Source organism: Peromyscus leucopus, chromosome 14 (genome assembly GCF_004664715.2).
Source record: "Peromyscus leucopus breed LL Stock chromosome 14, UCI_PerLeu_2.1, whole genome shotgun sequence".
Lineage (NCBI taxonomy): Eukaryota > Metazoa > Chordata > Mammalia > Rodentia > Cricetidae > Peromyscus > Peromyscus leucopus.
This window is the reverse complement of record NC_051075.1, coordinates 21,980,872-21,998,487: the sequence shown is the minus strand read 5'-3', so window position 1 is coordinate 21,998,487 and position 17,616 is coordinate 21,980,872. Positions and strand designations below refer to the sequence as shown.

At 41.9% G+C, this 17,616-nt stretch overlaps 1 protein-coding gene across 2 annotated transcripts in view; it reads right to left on the bottom strand.

Annotated features, from left to right (window-relative positions):
- The window catches only part of Akap6 (A-kinase anchoring protein 6), a 436,041-nt gene that overhangs the window by 190,841 nt on the left and 227,584 nt on the right, over positions 1-17,616 (bottom strand). For both annotated transcript variants that reach the window (XM_028869697.2, XM_028869698.2), the window contains exons 6-7: positions 14,050-14,146; positions 12,756-12,919 (exon numbers count right to left, since the gene is read on the bottom strand). In XM_028869697.2, the coding sequence (XP_028725530.1) occupies positions 12,756-12,919; positions 14,050-14,146 (261 nt within the window). The remainder of the gene's footprint in view (positions 1-12,755; positions 12,920-14,049; positions 14,147-17,616) is intronic.

Here is a 17,616-nt window from a genome sequence, read left to right as displayed (position 1 = left end):
AAAGTACATAAAACAAGAGCTTCTGTTTCAAGGCACTCATTGACAGGAGGCTGTAAGGGAACATCTGCTTAAAATGCAGGATTTCCAAAGAGATTCCATCTTCAGACTCACTCACCTCATTTCCATTTTGTGCATGAGCCAATGGAGAATTGTCATTAAGCTTTTTGTGCACAACTAAAACGAAAATAATCTGCATATAACAATTGAATATGCCATTTTTCAAAGGTCTGATTTCAGGAATACAACTGGAAACTACTCTGCTGGATATAATACCAAAGTGACTCTGAAGGAAGACAAACACTTAAGATATTATAGTTACCTTTAGTCAGTAATATCTTTGTTCAGCTCATTGTTCTCTTTGTCCTACATTAAACAGTTAATAATTCTTAGCCTTTAAACAAAAAAGAAAGGCATTTCCAATGACTGAATTACAGTAATAGTTACAAAGTCCATATTTATTAGAAAATGAAATGACTTCATTTCATTCTAAAATACATAAAACATAACAATACTATACAATGATGACTTTGAAAACTACATTTGTTTTCTGTTCATATTAGTCTCGTTAACTTCAATGAAAAGAACCACAGTGATATAAGACCATTATTGAGAATGAGCACGGAGAGCCAGAAAGCTTCCTTTGAAAGCATATATAGTTCACAGAATAGTTTGTCAAGAAAAGAAATAAAGTATGATTTTTTAAAAAGTGACAGTGTTGTAGAATATTATTTTAAGGTGTGTTACTTTTGTTTATGTCACATTTGTTTAACTCTGTGGAGCTGTGTTACTGTGCCTGTCTAAAACACCTGATGGTCTAGTAAAGAACTGGCCAATAGCAAGACAGGAAAAGGATAGGTGTGGCTGCAGGCAGAGAGGATAAATAGAAGGAGAAAACTGGGAGGGAAAAGGAGGAAGGGAAGGAGGAGGACATCAGGGGCCAGCCACTCAGCTACACAATCAGCAATGGAGTAAGAAAGAAAGATATATAGAAATCGAAAAAGGTAAAAGCCCAGAGGCAAAAAATAGATGGGCTACTTTAAGAAAAGCTGGCAAGAAACAAGCCAAGCTAAGGCCAGACATTTATAAGTTAAGAATAAGCCTCTGTGTATGATTTATTTGGAAGCTGGGTGGCAGGCTCCCCAAAAAGAGAAAAAACAAACAAATAACACAGTGTAAAATCACTTGCTACGTGTACAATAGGCCAAGTTATAGAATGCCCTAAGTCTTGGATAATGGGGAAATTGAAACATGCTCCGCAGCTGGCATTGCCCTGTACCAGTCATGACCAGTGACATCATAGGACACTCTCAATCCAAGAATCACCAGTGTAACACACTTCAGTCAGTTTTCGTGTTACAAAGGAAAGGAGGGAGGGAGGAAGGAAGGAGAGAGAGAAGGAAGAAGGGAGAGAAGGAAGCAGACAGGAAGACAGGCAGGCAGTCATTGGGACTGAGGGCTGAAAAAGAGAGAAGAATTGAAACAAAGAAGTGTTTCAAAACCCCTCATAATTCAGAATGCACAGCCCTTTTATTTGGATGACTCAAATAAACACTATAGGTTCAAATAGGTTGAAGAAACTTAACTTTCTTTCTGGCCTCTTAATTGGATCAGAAATTCTTGCTAGAAATGAATGGCTTTATTGGCTTTATAGGCTTTATCTACACGGCACTATCCAGTGAGAATCAGGATTCTTTGCTATCCCTACTTATTGGTAGAATGAAGTTGTAGTGTGTACAAAGAGGTATCATATGGAGGACAGCGAGGTAGTACATCCAACAAAGCTGGTTTGAAAAAAAAATGCATGAGTACTTGTGTCTGTGTGCACTCTACACAGTGTGATCCAGAGAAACCATCTAGTCATTTTATAGAGCCGACTCTCCTGCTCTGTGTGTTCAATAAAGGTCTCGAAGAATATTAACTTTATTGTATTAGCTAAACATTACATTTATCATTTACTAGAAGGATCTATATGAACACAGACTGTAGTGAACCAAATATAATATGTCAGAGATTTGACGTTGTTAGACAGTCAAGTAGTGGTATGATCTAGTTCTACCCTTTGAATTTATGTCCACTTAGAGACCTCTGCCTTTTCAGGTTCAATCCTACCTAATCTTGTTAGAGAGCTTTAAAGCAAAGACCACAAATTTCATCAACTCGTGTGCTGCAGTTACTAATTCCTATTAGATGCTTTTAGGTTCTTATTTCAGAGAAGTTACCCAGAATATACCCTTGGCATGAGCATTTTAAAACAAAGGCAAAAATAAAGTAAAATATAAAATCTGAGTAACCGACTACAATAATTAACCAAAGGGACTTGCCTTGAGAAAGCTAAATGGTAATAACAGGAGTGTGGGGGTTTCTTTTGTATAGTATGAATTACCACTGATTGGAGAAAATAGATGAAATGCCCACTTAAAGGTTTGCTTAGCAATGTTTGTTTATACTGAAAACCAACAGGCAGAGAAAACAGGGGAGAAGTGTGGAAAATCAAATAGTGAAATGGAATTGTGCCATTATTTACATGGCGAAAATAAACATTGACCATAGAAGACAGGAAGATAAAATGGAGTTGCCTCCTCAGCATTAAAAACAAAATACATATTAGCCAGATAAGTTTAAATGAACTATACTGTAAGCTGAAATAGCATGTAAACTGAGTCAAAGAGAGAAGTTTGAGATGGACCCTCTCTTCCAAAGAGTTTTCAGTCTTGATGGAGTCACCTTCGGAGTTAACGATAAAAGTATGAATGGAATTTCGGGATGAAAGTAGAAAGCACGTCACAAGGCTGTATGTCATTTGCCATCACGTGTGCGGTATGAACAGTCCATGCAGTTCCACTTAGACAGGATAGGCATGATAAAAAATCGCTCTTGAGAGGATGGGATTTGAATCCTACTCTCCGACTCTGCTCTCACAGACCTGCCTCTCCATCTTTCTCCAAGACTAGTCACTGAGTTTGACTTTATTCTAAATTGGTTCTCTTCTACCATCTTTACTCTGTTTATCATCAATATTCATCCCTCCCTCCTCTCCCATTGGAGAAGATTCATCCTCTTTCTTGATCATCACATCTCCCCGCCTCCCCGTAACTTCATCTCCTCCATTTGAATCACTGTACAGAAGTCTCCTTTAAACACAGTGGACAGATTTCAAGACCCCCACAGTGGCTTCCTGAAACCACATATTACCAAACTCTGTATAGTCTACATTTTCTCCTATACACATATACTAGTAATAGTAATCAAGCCTAATTTAAAAACTAAAGGCAGTAAGAGATTACCAGAAGCCAATAATACATTAAGTCATTTATAATAATATACTATCTTAAATATTATTGAAGGTGGTCTCAAAATATTATCGTGCTGTGCTTGTCTCTTCTTGAGATGATGTGACGGTATAAAGACAGCACTTTGAGGATATTCTTTTGCATGTCTTACCTTGAGTTCCCTGGAACCATAATAGTCTGAGAACCAGTGAGATGGGGTCTTGCCATGGAGCCCAGGCTGGCATTAAACTCCTGATCCTCCTGCCTTGGCCTCCCAACTTTGGGGATTACAGGTGTGTACCATGAAGCCTGTCTGTTATGACTTTTAATCCTTCCTTTTCCATCTGACCTTGGCCATCTGTTTTCTGTGGACACACTGGATCATTAGAAGCCCTCATGTGAGTTCAACAGCTCTTCTGTCTGCCATTTAAAACTCTTCACAACACAACTCAGTTTTACCCTCCATAAGGCCCCTCTCCCTTCATGAAAATACAGGGCTTTCTATTTTCATAAAAAGCCAAACTCTCCTTGCTCATGATTTCCTTTATATTTTCCCCTTTCTGTATTTTGATTATTCTGTTTTCTCTACCTAGGATGTCTGTCCTCCAGTATCATCTGACTTCCAACTTAGCTGAATATTAGAGACTACTACAAAGCCAGTGTTCTGTTAGTGGGGTAGATGTCTTCCCTAGATAATCAGATGCAAATCATGTTCCCTCCATGTGGTGGCCCACAGAGTAAGGTCCTAGTGAGATTTTACTCCAGGTCAGAGAATCTGAACTTGCTTTACCCAGGGCTACATAGTGGGATGATTTGGCCATGGGCGTTGTTACCAGGTGTTTGGAAGGGTCCACACTTGGTTGTAAGATGTGCTTTGATCTTGCAAGGGGGAGGTCTTTTGCCTCTCCCCTTGGCATATTATAAAAAAAACCCTTTTGAATGAAGGACTGGGCATCGACTGGGTGTTGACCCAGGACCTCCTGAAGCTATCCTGTGTCTCTGTCTTTCTTATCATCTCTTTCTGTCTTTCTATCTATCATTTGCTCATTCCTCTCTTCTCTACCCAAGAGCCCTTCGGAAGGTGGGAGCAGGTTAGAGCTGGACTCCGGCAGACTCCCACACCTCTACACATTTCCCTTTGGCCCATGTACCTTAGTAAAGTATTTATCACACTGCATATCTTCACTTAGAATTACATACATGAAATTTAAAAGGCTCTTGTCAATAGTCATTTATTTTAAGGATAAATAAGAGAAGTATAGATTGGGAAAGGCATGAACAAAAGCAGAGAAAAGGAAAGGGAACACATTTTTAAGTAAAGAAAAACTATAAGGTATATGAGATGAAATATTAGCATGAATCCTAACAATATCAGGGAAAAAAGTAAAGGAGCTAAACATGAACCTAAAGTATAGCAACCCTGCTGTAAATGCAAACCCCACTAATAAACCATGTTATACAAACACACAGGGGTTCATACAAGATATCTATGATGTCAAATGTGAAGGAGTTTTCTGACTTTGGTTTCTAGAATGAGACAGTGAAAGCAAGAGAGTCTACACTCAAGAGAGACAGGAAAACGTAAGTGCCCAGACTCGTTTGGGCAGCCTATGGAAGGATGCCTCCACGTGATGTCTCAGGCAATGATCTTCATTTAGGCTCTACCAAATGTCTCGGGTCACTTCTCTGGCTTCTTCTTTTACCCTTCTCCTGTCTCTTGTTCCATTTATCTTAGTCTTTTCTTTAGGTTTGTTTTTTTCTCTTCTGCTCTTTCTCCCTTGTGAGGCCCACAACTTTACTTAGTCTAGGAGACAATTAAAAAAAAAATGGCCTGAAAGCTGTGGTAACCAGACCTTGAGCTTTGGCCTAGAAGGCCTCCAATCCAGTCAATGTTTCCTTATAAAGTCTGTGTGTGTGTGTGTGTGTGTGTGTGTGTGTGTGTGTGAGAGAGAGAGAGAGAGAGAGAGAGAGAGAGAGAGAGGATGTTAATACACATCTATATATTATAACTTTTTTGAGAAGCATCATCCTTTGTTTATGGTGGGATGATGGGAAATAAGACTGGGAATGTTCTGGTAGCACCACAACTATCTAAGTAGCCATCTTTCAAGTATATCTGAACAAGAAGGGTAAAGCGTGGGGCATCTTAATGGCCCTGACATCACTGGATGAAAGTGCCCTCCATTCTGGGGTGAGAACAGCTAACCAAGTGTCTGAAGTGTTAAGGGTGTTGACTCCAGGGGTGGGGACTTGTAAGGCTGTTATTTTATGTGAAGTCCTGTGTGAGTCAACAAACACAGGAGCCAGAGGACTGAGTGATCCCTGTAGCAGGCAGGGCTCTCGCTGGCCAAGTGCTCTCCTGCCAGAAACAACACATTCCAGGAGGGAAAAAAGGTGTAAATGACACACTGAGGTCATTATTTCAAGCTTTCAAAGAATCTGCTTACTAATTTAAAAGCATTTTTAGAAGCCATTTTGCATCTTGCCTTTTTGTGTACTGCTTTTCGTGTACTACAGAGTTTCAAAAAATGGTAACTTCAACTCTGCATTAAAAAAATCTCTCTAGTGTGCTTGCTATATATTATCTTACCAGTGAACAGAAAGGTGAAGCGTGAATCGGATAGTAGAAGACTGCTTTCTGTGGACTCTACGTTTGTGACCAACAGCATGTATCTTTTTAACTTCTGGCTACTACTAAATAAACACGGAAGGGTCAAATGCCTGCTAACACCTGTGAAGTTTCCATGTGTTGATTAGAAACACTGAAGAATTTCACTCAGATCCTTGCTGAGCCAAACACGTCTACAGTGAAGGCCGCCAGCAATGGAAATACAGTGGGAAGACCGAGGATAAGCTATGGTCTTACACACCTATAATCCAGTACAGAGATTGCCACTGGCTGAACTCTGACCTACCATTAGAAATGTCTCTGTCCTTAACCCTTTCCATCAGTCACCTAATCAGAGCCACAGACTGATAATATGCAAATTTAAGTGCCACAAGGAAACCTTTCTTTTTTGGGGGGCAGGGGGAGTTTCGAGACAGGGTTTCTCTGCATAGCTTTGGAGCCTGTCCTGAAACTCACTCTGTAGCCCAGACTGGGTTTCATCCCAAATGGAGTAACCACACTTGTGTTCGAAGAAGTCAGTCACTTTTGTTTCTGACTTTCGAAAAGCATTTTGGAAGAAAAGTTGCCCCAGCGATAACAAAAGAGGGGCTCCTGACAGCTCTCCCCGGGTTCTCAAGGCAGGATGATGATGGCACACTTGAGAGGGGACCGGCTGAGGCAGAGCTGTCTTCGAGAAGGATTCTGCGTGGATGCTGTACAAGTGGCAACGTACTTCCTGTTCTCATTTGCTTTCATCAAGAACACCGTTCCATTTCAGTCTGCCAACATCCTAATTAAGATGATCTGAATCTTAGGTGATCTATTATTCGAGATCTGAGTTAGCCCGAAGCACATTAGACAAGGCCTTACACTGTGTGCTTACATGAATGATAAGACCACTGAGCAGGAAAGCATGTCTTCCCTCGTGTACAGCTCAGCACTGGGCAGAGGCTCCTGTCAGCACCCAATAAATAAGCAGCTAGGCCTTTGCCTGTTGTCTTTTTCCCCATATTAGGTACAATTTAATCTTATTATCTCATTTCTGGTTCCTTTTGACATTCTGTACCTATGTTTTTCTTTGCTTTGGGTAAAAAGGGGAGGGATTCTTGAGTAGTTTTTAGGAAGAGTGTATCTGTACAGGAACTGACAATATATAAATGTGATTCCCACTTATGATTTCAATGCTTTTTATGAAGAACTTATATTAAAGAACATACTGAGCACACACATCCCTTAGCTAAAATAAAGCTGAATGCAGAGACAATGCTTAGTCTCAGTGATGCTTTGAAAGATTCAGGATCAAACTGTATTCCAGAATAATAGCATCAGGTTGCAATATTACCCCAAAAGCATCATCTAATACAGAGAGCATCTTCTCAATGTGTTCCCTAAATCACTCCTTTATATGCCTTTAGTTGAGCAGAATTACCCATAATTCATTTTCCTAAGCACTGGGTTAAGACTTGGGCATCTGGTAAGCAAACATGCCAGAGTATGTGTTAATGCTGGACCTCCCTCACATGACATCTAAAGACAGGTCAGGCAGCCACTGACTACCCAAGTCAAAAGCTGCACAAATCCCAGTCTCAGTCAGTAGCTAAAACTCTCATTTGTAGGCCTGAGCAAACATATTTAAAGGTATCTGTGAGCTTTCTCTCCAGCTATTGCTGAGCTGATGTCCTTGACGATCTTTGGAGTCTGATACCCATTTCCAAAGGAGGATGACTTCAATCTAAGACCCTGAGAGAAAGAGGATGACATAAGCATCCCTGGAGTACAGGACACCTGCATCCTTTCGCTGAGGAAATGAAGATGCTACTTGGGACCAGAGCCAGATCACCCTGTCATGGCTGCAAGGTTTCTGGATTTACAAAGATATCTGCAGGTGTTCTGTGTTCTAGAGACTCCTCTGTTTCCTTGAAAAGGATGAAGAAGCTGTCGCTGCATGCTTTCAGTGATGCAAAGTTGGGTGAGTCACCTGGGGAGACCCTGGCCCTGATTTAAGTCCTGAAGGATGCCAGCTTCAGAAGAGAAAAGGAAGTGCAGAGAAGAACATTTTAAAGGAGACAATGTCAATTAATTTTTTTTTCTTTAGGATGTTCTGGCTTTTACCTTGAAAGGTCAAAAAAAGAAATGTAGCATTTGTTAGGCCTTGGGTAGTCACTATATTTTGAAATCCTCCTAAGGACACATCACTGAAATAGTTAAAATGTGAAGCTTCTAGTTTAAGGTGATACATTTTTATCAATATTTCTTAAAATACATAATTACAAGCATATTTTAAATTCTTGGATGTGCATGCTAAAGCTGTGTTTCTATAACTGGTGGATTCCACTCTCTATTTCCATGTCTAAAAGATCTTGCAGTCCTGGGAAAACACTTTTTTAAAAAATGAAATACAACAAATAAGGTATGCTGAAGAGTCCTGGGGGAGACGTTTCCCAGAGTCTTTGAATTTCCTCCTATCCTCCTCCTTTACAAGATTTCTAAGACCAAGTCCTTTTCTGCAGCCTCTCAAACAAGGTAAAAAAGAAAAATACCCCCTAGATATATTCCTTAGATTTTCCTATTATGCTTCTCAGGCTCCCAGTAGCGTCTGAAGTGAGCCTAAGATAAGTTCTGGAATTATTTTTATTATGTTTTAATTTTAGATCCTCTTTCAGGTTTAAGATGAAACAGATGATCATAACTGCCTCGCTTGGGGATGCATTTCGTGGTGCCACTTGCGAGTGACCTGAGCAAGGTCACGTCATAGGAAGAAGCCTCCCGTGAAGGACAGGGAGCAGAGGCTCGCTCTCAGTCTGGAGGAACTCCAGGGCAGCCGACTTCGGCTGGCACTCCTTGGTACTACATGACAAAACTCTTCGGCAATATGTATGTGTGGCCTTATGACCTGGATCCTGTCAATTATTGCTCAAATCACTAATTGGTAGAGATCACTTTTGTCATACCAGGAACTCAGTGCAGACCATGACAGGCAAGTGTAATCATCTATGGCAGTGGTCCAGGGTTCCAGACATACCAACCTTCTCACACTGAGTCTTTAAACATGCTGGTCCCCCTGCCCATTATTTTCACATTGGCAAATGCCCTTCTACCCCTATTTTAAAGAATCAACTCCTTCCAGACCTTTCCTTGAGGCCTCCCTCCATATACTTATAGCATTGTATACCAGTTTCTACTGGACTTTTATCAAATCCATTATAATCATGTGTCCATTGTGCCGGTAGAATATGAAGGCTTCTACATTACATTTGCCTTATTTAGAATTTATTCTGTGCAAAGCTCTGGTCTATACACTGTTTTTGTGTCATCTGTTGGCTTGAAGCTCACGTAATGGACAGGCTGGCCTCAATCTTCAGGGATCCTAATGGCCCTGCCTCTTGAGTACTAGCATTACCGGTGTTCTGCAAAATACCCGCTCATTCTGAGCACTCTTTAAAACAATCCATGTCACAGATTTTTGAAGCGAGAATTATCATTACCCCTTTTAAAAGTTAAAAAAAAATCATTATGTTCTGTGAGAGGGGGTAGGCAGGGTTGGTTTATGCATGTCACAGTACATACATGGAGGGCAGAGAACAATTTGTCAGCTTTTTCCTTCCAGGGATTGATTGAACCCAGGCAAGAGGTTGGATGGTGAATGCCTCTGTCCTTTGAGCATCTTGTTGGCCCCATTACCTCTATTTTGCAAATAGAAATACGAGCCACAGAGAAGCTAGGTAGTTCAAGGACTCCTAACAGTAACTATCAGTCATTTAATTCAGACAGTCTAACTCAGAGTCTCAGCCTGCATGGCACTCAGTTTGCCCCAGGTTTAAGAGAAACAGTTCATAAACATTAAACAAATAGGACAAATAATCGTCTGATTTTTCCCCATAGTATCCTTAACCTTAAATTTATTTTACATTCATCCTTGAATATGGGTGTGTTTATTTGTCCGGGGAAATCCCAGCCCAAACTGGGGAAGCCAGCGGAAGACCTGGGGTTTCGCCTGACTCTGCAGCTCCCAGGTCCCCTGTGTGTCGGTCCCACACACACACAATCTCTTCTTGTCATTGTTTTAGAGGCGATGTTTGCTTGTGTGAGGTCATGGAAAAACTACGGGAAGGAAATGCATTAACATGGAAAATTCGCCTTTTATTCTCTGCAAACTGATGAAACTCGAGACGTCATCCCTTCTGGAGTGATTCAAAAGCAAATTTTGCTGTTTTTCTAGAAATCAGATCATTAAGGATCAGATTTATTTATTCTCCCTTCTCAGAGATAAATTCAGGTCCCACATCCCCACAGCACAATGTCACTTATTTTGCCTTGTAAATAACTCTTAAACTTTATATTTACCCTTTTTTTTCTCTCTCCTTATAATAGTTTTTGCTCAGGGTAGAGATTTGGAAAATTCAAAGTTATTTAAAAATCTATAGCTACATATAGAGATCATCTACTATTCACAAAGTCTTCTAAAACATAGCTTTTTAATGGCCATGTAACATTTCATTAGAATAAGATGTAGCCCAGTTGATTTCTACAGTGATAGTTTAAATGCTTTGCTTACTACGACCCTCTCAATCATGGTGGTGATGTACATGTGTGGGGTGGGGGCGATCTTGAGCCTATTACAGAGGTTCCTATTAGAATGTGGGGCTCTGGGATGGGGCCATCACCCCTGTGGTCTGCGGAGGCTTTCTAAAAATGCCGATGTGTTTGTCCTTCTAAGGGGCTTCTCTCCACCTCACAGAAACGAGCAGACTGAACTGTCCTGTGGAAAAGCTTTACCATAACCCCAGGGCAGAACTCCTCTCTGTCTGGGTGACCGACCGTGCAGTCTCTGGAGGTCCCTTGGTCACTCTCACTCACTCCAGCCGCCCACCCTTGCCCACCCTTGCCCCGTGCCTGATACCCAGCTGAGAATGCATCTTTACATGGAAACTCAGGGTCATTTTCCCACTTATTCAGAACCCTTACCTACAACAGGCCAGCAGCTTCCTCCCCAGCCCGCCTCCAACCACACCACCCCGTCTATGGACCCTTCCTCTCCTTTCCTGTGTCCCTTCCTCTCCCCAACCTCTGCTGTCCCCCTTGTTGTTTTGTGCCACAGTCTCAAAAGCACCCCAAAAGCTTGCATCTCTAAAGCTCAGCCCACCCGGGCAGCCCAAGCCCTGCCAGCAGGGAGCAGAGGGTAGGCGGTGAGGGAACCTGCATCTAAGCTCAAAGTGCAGATTCAAACCCCAGCCCCCTGAGACTTAGTAGCTGTGTGCCCTTAAGGAAAGTTGATTAACCTCTCAGGGGCCTCTTTTTCTGCACGAAGGAGTTGAGGCAGAATTCCTTCGTGTTTGTGGTGATGTTAAATGAGGACTACAGCACAAATGCAGAACAGCCTCTGCGTGAGACTGAAGAAGGTGGAGGGCGTTCCTTCTTGTTCTGTGGTGTTGGCAATGTAACGTAGGTCCTCATTCATCCTTGGCAAGTCCTCCACCTCCAGGCCACACCTCAACCCCTCTTTTTGTTAAATAAATAAAACACAACACAGAGTTTACTCGTGCCCTTTCTCATCATCCTTCATGCCCTGCTTCCACGGTGAAAGCCTTGGCCAGTCAGCTTCCCCCTGGGGTCTGCTTTCTCTGTCTGCAGAGTGTCTGACTGCACTCCAGTCCTTGGTGTTAGCCGCAGCTCTGAACCTCTGAATAACATCACTTCCTAAAATATGTGCTCCGGTGCCAAGCCACTTCCTTCCCGGAAATGTGACCTTCCGGTGGGACTGATCTTGCCACTCACTTCTGTTTCCAACAGATAAAGGGTGCCCTCTGAGCTCTGAGCCGGCTGCGTGGTCTCCCTGTTGTGGGGCTGCTCTGGGTCCCAGCTCTGCCTCTGTTGAGGAATCTGAGTCTCAGAGGGCAAAGTGGTTGCTAGCTTGCTCTGAGCACCATGCCCATCGAGAAATGTGATTTGATGATGTTACTCTCTGTGTCCATGCCAGGAATAGACTCTATGAACGTTTCCATCTGTTCCCCTCCATGCTATAGTATGCTCGGATCCTAAGTCTACTATGAAATGGATTTCTGGACTTCCTGCCACAAAATGGGAAACTATAACAAACTGTGGAATTAATAAAATTGTTTTTGACATTTTAGGTCCAAAGAATACCTTTCAACAGTAGCAGTCTGTATTGAAAGGCGCTCCACTTGGTGTTCAGTGGCATATGTCTCCCAGGCTATTTTGTAAATCTAAATGGATAATCAAAACATGCCAATACTCGTTTTTAAAATACTTGCTGTATTCGGCACATGCACCATTATGGAAAACTTACACTCAGAGCAAAAAGATTTGTAGCAAAGCATATGACCTTCTTCGCACTACAATGACCATCCCCTAATTAGGCAATGCATCTGATAGTCATTAACAGGAATGAGATAATGAATCACTTTCTCTCTTCTTTGTTAATTTGCTGTAACCAAGCGGCTAATGGATGTCAGAGCTGAGTGATTGCACTGATTATAGTGATTTATAGTTGCAACAAAACAATTTAAAACCATTCTGATTATTCATGTTAAAGATGCTTTATGTTTTGTTTACTAAATGTTTTATGCCTCCTCCCTTCCTCCCACCCCTAGAATCCTGTCCCCCTTCGGCTCCGCTACTTTGCACAAAAAGACCTCTTCCCAGAGAACTTGAAAGTTCTTGCCTTTTGTTTTGTTTTCAGCCAAGCTATATATATATCTATATATATCTATATATATGGAAGGAGAGAGGGGGGAAGGAGTTACAAAGTTTATTCACTAGAAACGAAGAGCCTTAGGGGTGGAAAGAAAACTTCAGTGGTGCCTAGTTCAAAAGAAGACAGGAATAAGAGGAACTAAGGCGAACTTCAAGCCACTTACCTTGGGGCTTCCCGTCCCCTCCTCGTCCTCCACAGACACATCAGTAGCCAGTATCTCTGCTTTGATGGTGTCCAGAGCTCTGAGAATCCAGCTGTGTTGCCGTTTGATTTGCCTCTGCAGCTCCTTCCATTGACTGGCAATCATCTTCAGCATGTCCTTCAGTCCTTCCCCAAAGGAAAGCACAAGCTGTAGGCCCGGCTGCATCTTTACCTGCCACTGTCTGCTACCCAGAAAGCTGGGTGGCTATCCCAAACCACATCCATGCTCTTCAGCGACCTCACCACTACCTGCCACCGGTCACTCAGAACTGACACTGGCAATTCTAAGATATTAACAACACACACACACAAAAGGACAGGCCCGTGCAGAAACTGATGCCAACTCTGGTTTGGTGAAAACCGTGGGGGGGGGGACGGACGGACGGACGGACGGACGGGGACAGATTGTGATGTGTAGATGTCATTACAACTCTAGCTTCACGCCTCCAGCACAAGGCCCTGCGTTTATCTGTGTGGAGATTTTATAATGATCAAAAGATGTCTGGAAACTGATACAGGTAATTCAATGGGAAGTATAGTAAATGGGCCAGAATCAAGACAGCAGTCTTTGACATTAACACATCTGCTTAATGATGGTCTTTTCCTGTTTACATAGTAAGTGAAAAACAAACAAAAAAAAACACAAACAAGCTTTAACCCACCCTTCTTATGGTATGTAGGACCATACAACAAAACTGTTTTTTTTATTTATAATACATTCTTCATAAATGCATCAATGTTGGTCTAAGAACTGGTTGAAGGCCTAAGCCTCTGCTAATGCAAAGACCTACAGAGAATATGCCAGACATCCACATGTGTGAACTGGCACAGAAATAATCAGATGTCTATGGACAGCCTGCCTTGTATCCATAATGATATCTATGTACACCCTAGTGCATATGCCTTGTGTCTATAAGAACAGCTCTCATTCATTATCTTAATGTTATTTCCAGAGCTCCTACATCAAAAAGCATGTCAATGTGAAGTTTTCAGGAATGTGATTTCAATTGGAACTCAGGCGAATGGCAAGGCCCAAATAAAATGAACAGACCGTTGGAGGCAGTATTTCATCTTATAAGTATCACAGCATTGTATGCAGTATATGAAACATTTATAAATCTTGAAGGTCAATCTGATAATGTAAATATTAATAATACATAAGGAAGTGAATATATGCAGTAATTTACAGCAATGCTTCTTCATTCTTCTTAATAGTCTGGAGACATAAAGACCCGCAATATTTCAGGAGGATTTACCTGCTTTGTGAGATGCAATGAGCTCCAGGAGTTGATGTCCTTCTTCCTCCACGGCTTCCTTGAGAGCACAGTGACTGTCCACGTTCAACTTAAAACTCTGCAGAGAAGCACAGAGTCATCAGGCTCCAGCGAGGCCGTTACACACAACACATGGGTGCAGAATCACTTGCTACTTTTTATCAAGAACCACACAGCCCAATTTACCCAACAGACAGACTAATTTGCAATACTAAAAGCTATTGATATTTGGGGTCCAGGCTCTAAATGTGTCTGTTAGATTAGCATGGTGCATCTGTTTGGAAGCAGCTCACCAAACCTAGAAATTCGTTAGGTGTTTTTTTTTTTTTTTTTTTTTTTTTTTTTTTTTTTTTTTTTTTTTTTTTTTTTTTTTTTTATGAAAAGTCACACCGCATAGGTGATATCGAGAATAGCAGTGTTCAGTAAAATGCAATGAATTCCCACCTGCACATGTGAGCTTTTCTTAAGTGGTTATGAAACCATAGAAGTTGTCGGCAGAAAAACACCATAGCCTTATGTGCATATGTATGCATCCACTAATACAGCACGGATTGATTCATCTCTGTGCCTCGACCCTTCATGAACCACAGAAGGGAGAGGTGCAGTTAGGGGGCATCCTGGGGAGTTTAATGCTTTCTGGGGTTTTGTCTTTAAAAGCTTATTTTTTAAAGATGTGATGTTGTCTTATTAATAAACACGCCAAGATCACCATGAGCATTTCCCCTCACGACAGTCATCGACTTCCCTCACGGTTCATAACAAACTCAGTCCTCGCTTCCGGGACATCTCCTCTGACCCTCTCTACAATGGCTCTCTCCTATCTTTCTGCTCCTTATGTGATTCTACTGTAGAATTTATCGCAGATCTGCTGATGTTTCCATCTTTAGTTACCAAACTGTACACAATTTAAAGAATTGCGAGTACGCATGTTACACACAAGTGATTCACTAGTTTGTGGGCATGGTCAACATTTGCTGGGTATGATCAGTAATGCTCTCTAGCTGGGGGGAAGGAGGGCTTCTGTGTGATAAGAAATTCAAATACTTGGTTCTTTGATGGTTTCAAAAAAAAAAAACTTTCGGCTCTGAAATATTATAAGAGATTCCAACCACAGGAGTCCATTGGAGGAAAATTATGGTACCCATCAGCAACAGACTCAATCATTAGTCTTTTGGGCAAGCACCCATTCCTCACCTTGGCCAGTTGGAAACACAGTACACTAAATTTTGGCTTTTCGCGATAAGGTTCCAAAATATACAAGGTGTTTTCTTTCATTAAACATCATGGGACAATATGTGAATATATTGTACTATGCTTGATACTAAGCAACATGACACAGGTTACGATAACTCCATGCTGGATTTAATTTGAATTGAAGTTGGATAATCATAAATTATGAGAGCGGGTCTTCATTCAGTAATTCACACACTGTGTGCAGTCCATAACGCCAATGGAGACTTGGAGACCAAAAAGCATGGATTTTGGCCTAATGGGCACCTAAACTGGGGGGGTGGGGGGTGGGTACAAGGTGGGTTGTCATGGATGCTCAAGAGTGTGAGCTCTTCTTTTCTTCCTGGAGAAAGGGGTCTTTTTTTTTAAGTACCACAGATATAGTCAGAATGAAAAGAAAACCCGAAAATGAGAGAAATACGAGATGCAGCATAGAAAAAAAGGATTCAAACCAAAGCAACTCAAAATGATGAATTATGTCAACCAGACGTCTCTCGTAAGATACAGTAACATTTCGGCTGAACATTCTAGAAAGTGACCATATCTGGCTCCCTACGCACTGCTCGGCATTTCTTATATTTGTTCCTTCTGCTACAGGTAGGCAACTGAATAAAATAAAATATGAAGTGTTCAGGAATCTTGATGGTCCTCTTAAAGATAATTGTTTAAGAATATTTTTAGATGTATTTATTTGATGTGAAGGGATGTTTTGCCTGTGTGTATGCATGCGCACCGTGTGCATGCAGTGCCCATGGAGGCCAGAAGAGGGCACTGGTTCCCCTGGAGATGACATTATAGATGGTTGTGAGTCAGAACCTGGGTCTTCCGAAAAAGCAGTAAATCTATTATCTGTGGAGCCACTGCTTCTGCCTCCTTAATGCTTCTGATCAGTCCAATTAAGGCAGAACCTGTGGACTACTAAATGTTTATACCTTACAGTGAGGCATAACATCTTTGTTTTTTGTCCCTGTCTTCGGGCTTCTCCACACTGAAGCAATACCATTCAGACTCGAGTACATGGGTTTCAGAAAAGGGAGCAGAGAAAAGACAAATCTATGTGATTACTTCAGAAGCGCCAAACTTCAGGGAGAAACCTGTTGTAAAAATTCTCCATCACTCTAAATTCAGCCCGGTGCTGTCTTGGACTCACTATTCACCTGTATCAAATGGCTGATGATGACCAGCTTTCAAAGAGGCACACCAGGCCTGTGCCTCAGAGCCAGAGAGAACGGAGGGGCCATGAGGAGGCTGGCAATTTGGCATCATTGAAGCTGAGAGCACAGTGTGGATGCAGCTGGAAATGGCTGCGCTTCGGGATGATGTGGAAACATTTGATTAGGAAATCGGAAAAGATAAGGTATTCATTATTAGGAGCGAGATAATCTGATAAGCTCAATGTTGTCTAGAAGAACCATTTAATATAACTATTACCCAAATGGTACATTATTGCTTGATTTCAGGTGCGCCCATTAACCATTAATAATATCAGGCACGGAATTCACAACAGGCCCCCGAGAAGGGAGCCCAGCAGGCACATTAACACAATGTCAGTAGGATCCCAGGCTGTTAAAGGATTCTTTAGTAAAAGCCGTCCTTAGGCCGCCCCCACTTCTCCCTAAAGAAGGGTTTTGTTTCTTTTCTGAGTCTGATCTTGTCTTGAACCTGATAGCCGGACATATCTCCATCCTTCACACTGTTAGCATATTTTCCCCAGGATGCCTATGGTATCTTCAGTCCTCTGCCACACCTGCACCACTCCGTGGCAATGCAGAGTTCTCTGAGAGACCGAAACTGTGGCAAGAACATTGGCGTGGGCATGCTCCATGATCCTATGTCACTGGTGATGTGAAATGCCACAGACACGCGTGGCCTGGATCCAAGGGAACACCGACTCTTTGTCAATGTCCTTAAAGCAGCATGTAGCTGAATGTCAGGAAGAGAGCAAGCAGGATGAAGGAAAATCTCAGCGAAGGGCTGAGATGGCTTGGTGGGTGAGGGCACTTGCCCGCAAGCCTGATGCCCTCCGTTCTAGGGCCCACGCAGTAGGAGAAAACCGACTCCTGCAAGGTTTTCCTCTGGCTTACACACTCACACTCATATACACACAGAAGGGAATTAATCATTAATTATAAATAAAGTGTCAGGACAAGCAAAATATTAATGAGGCTTAAGGTGCCTACCACCAAACCCGATAACCTGACTTTGATCTCAAACGCAAGGACAGAACCAGCAGGACGAAAATGTCCTCTGACCCCCACCACGGTAGGCACACCCCCACCCACATACATAGACACAAGATAAATAAATAAAATGCCAGTT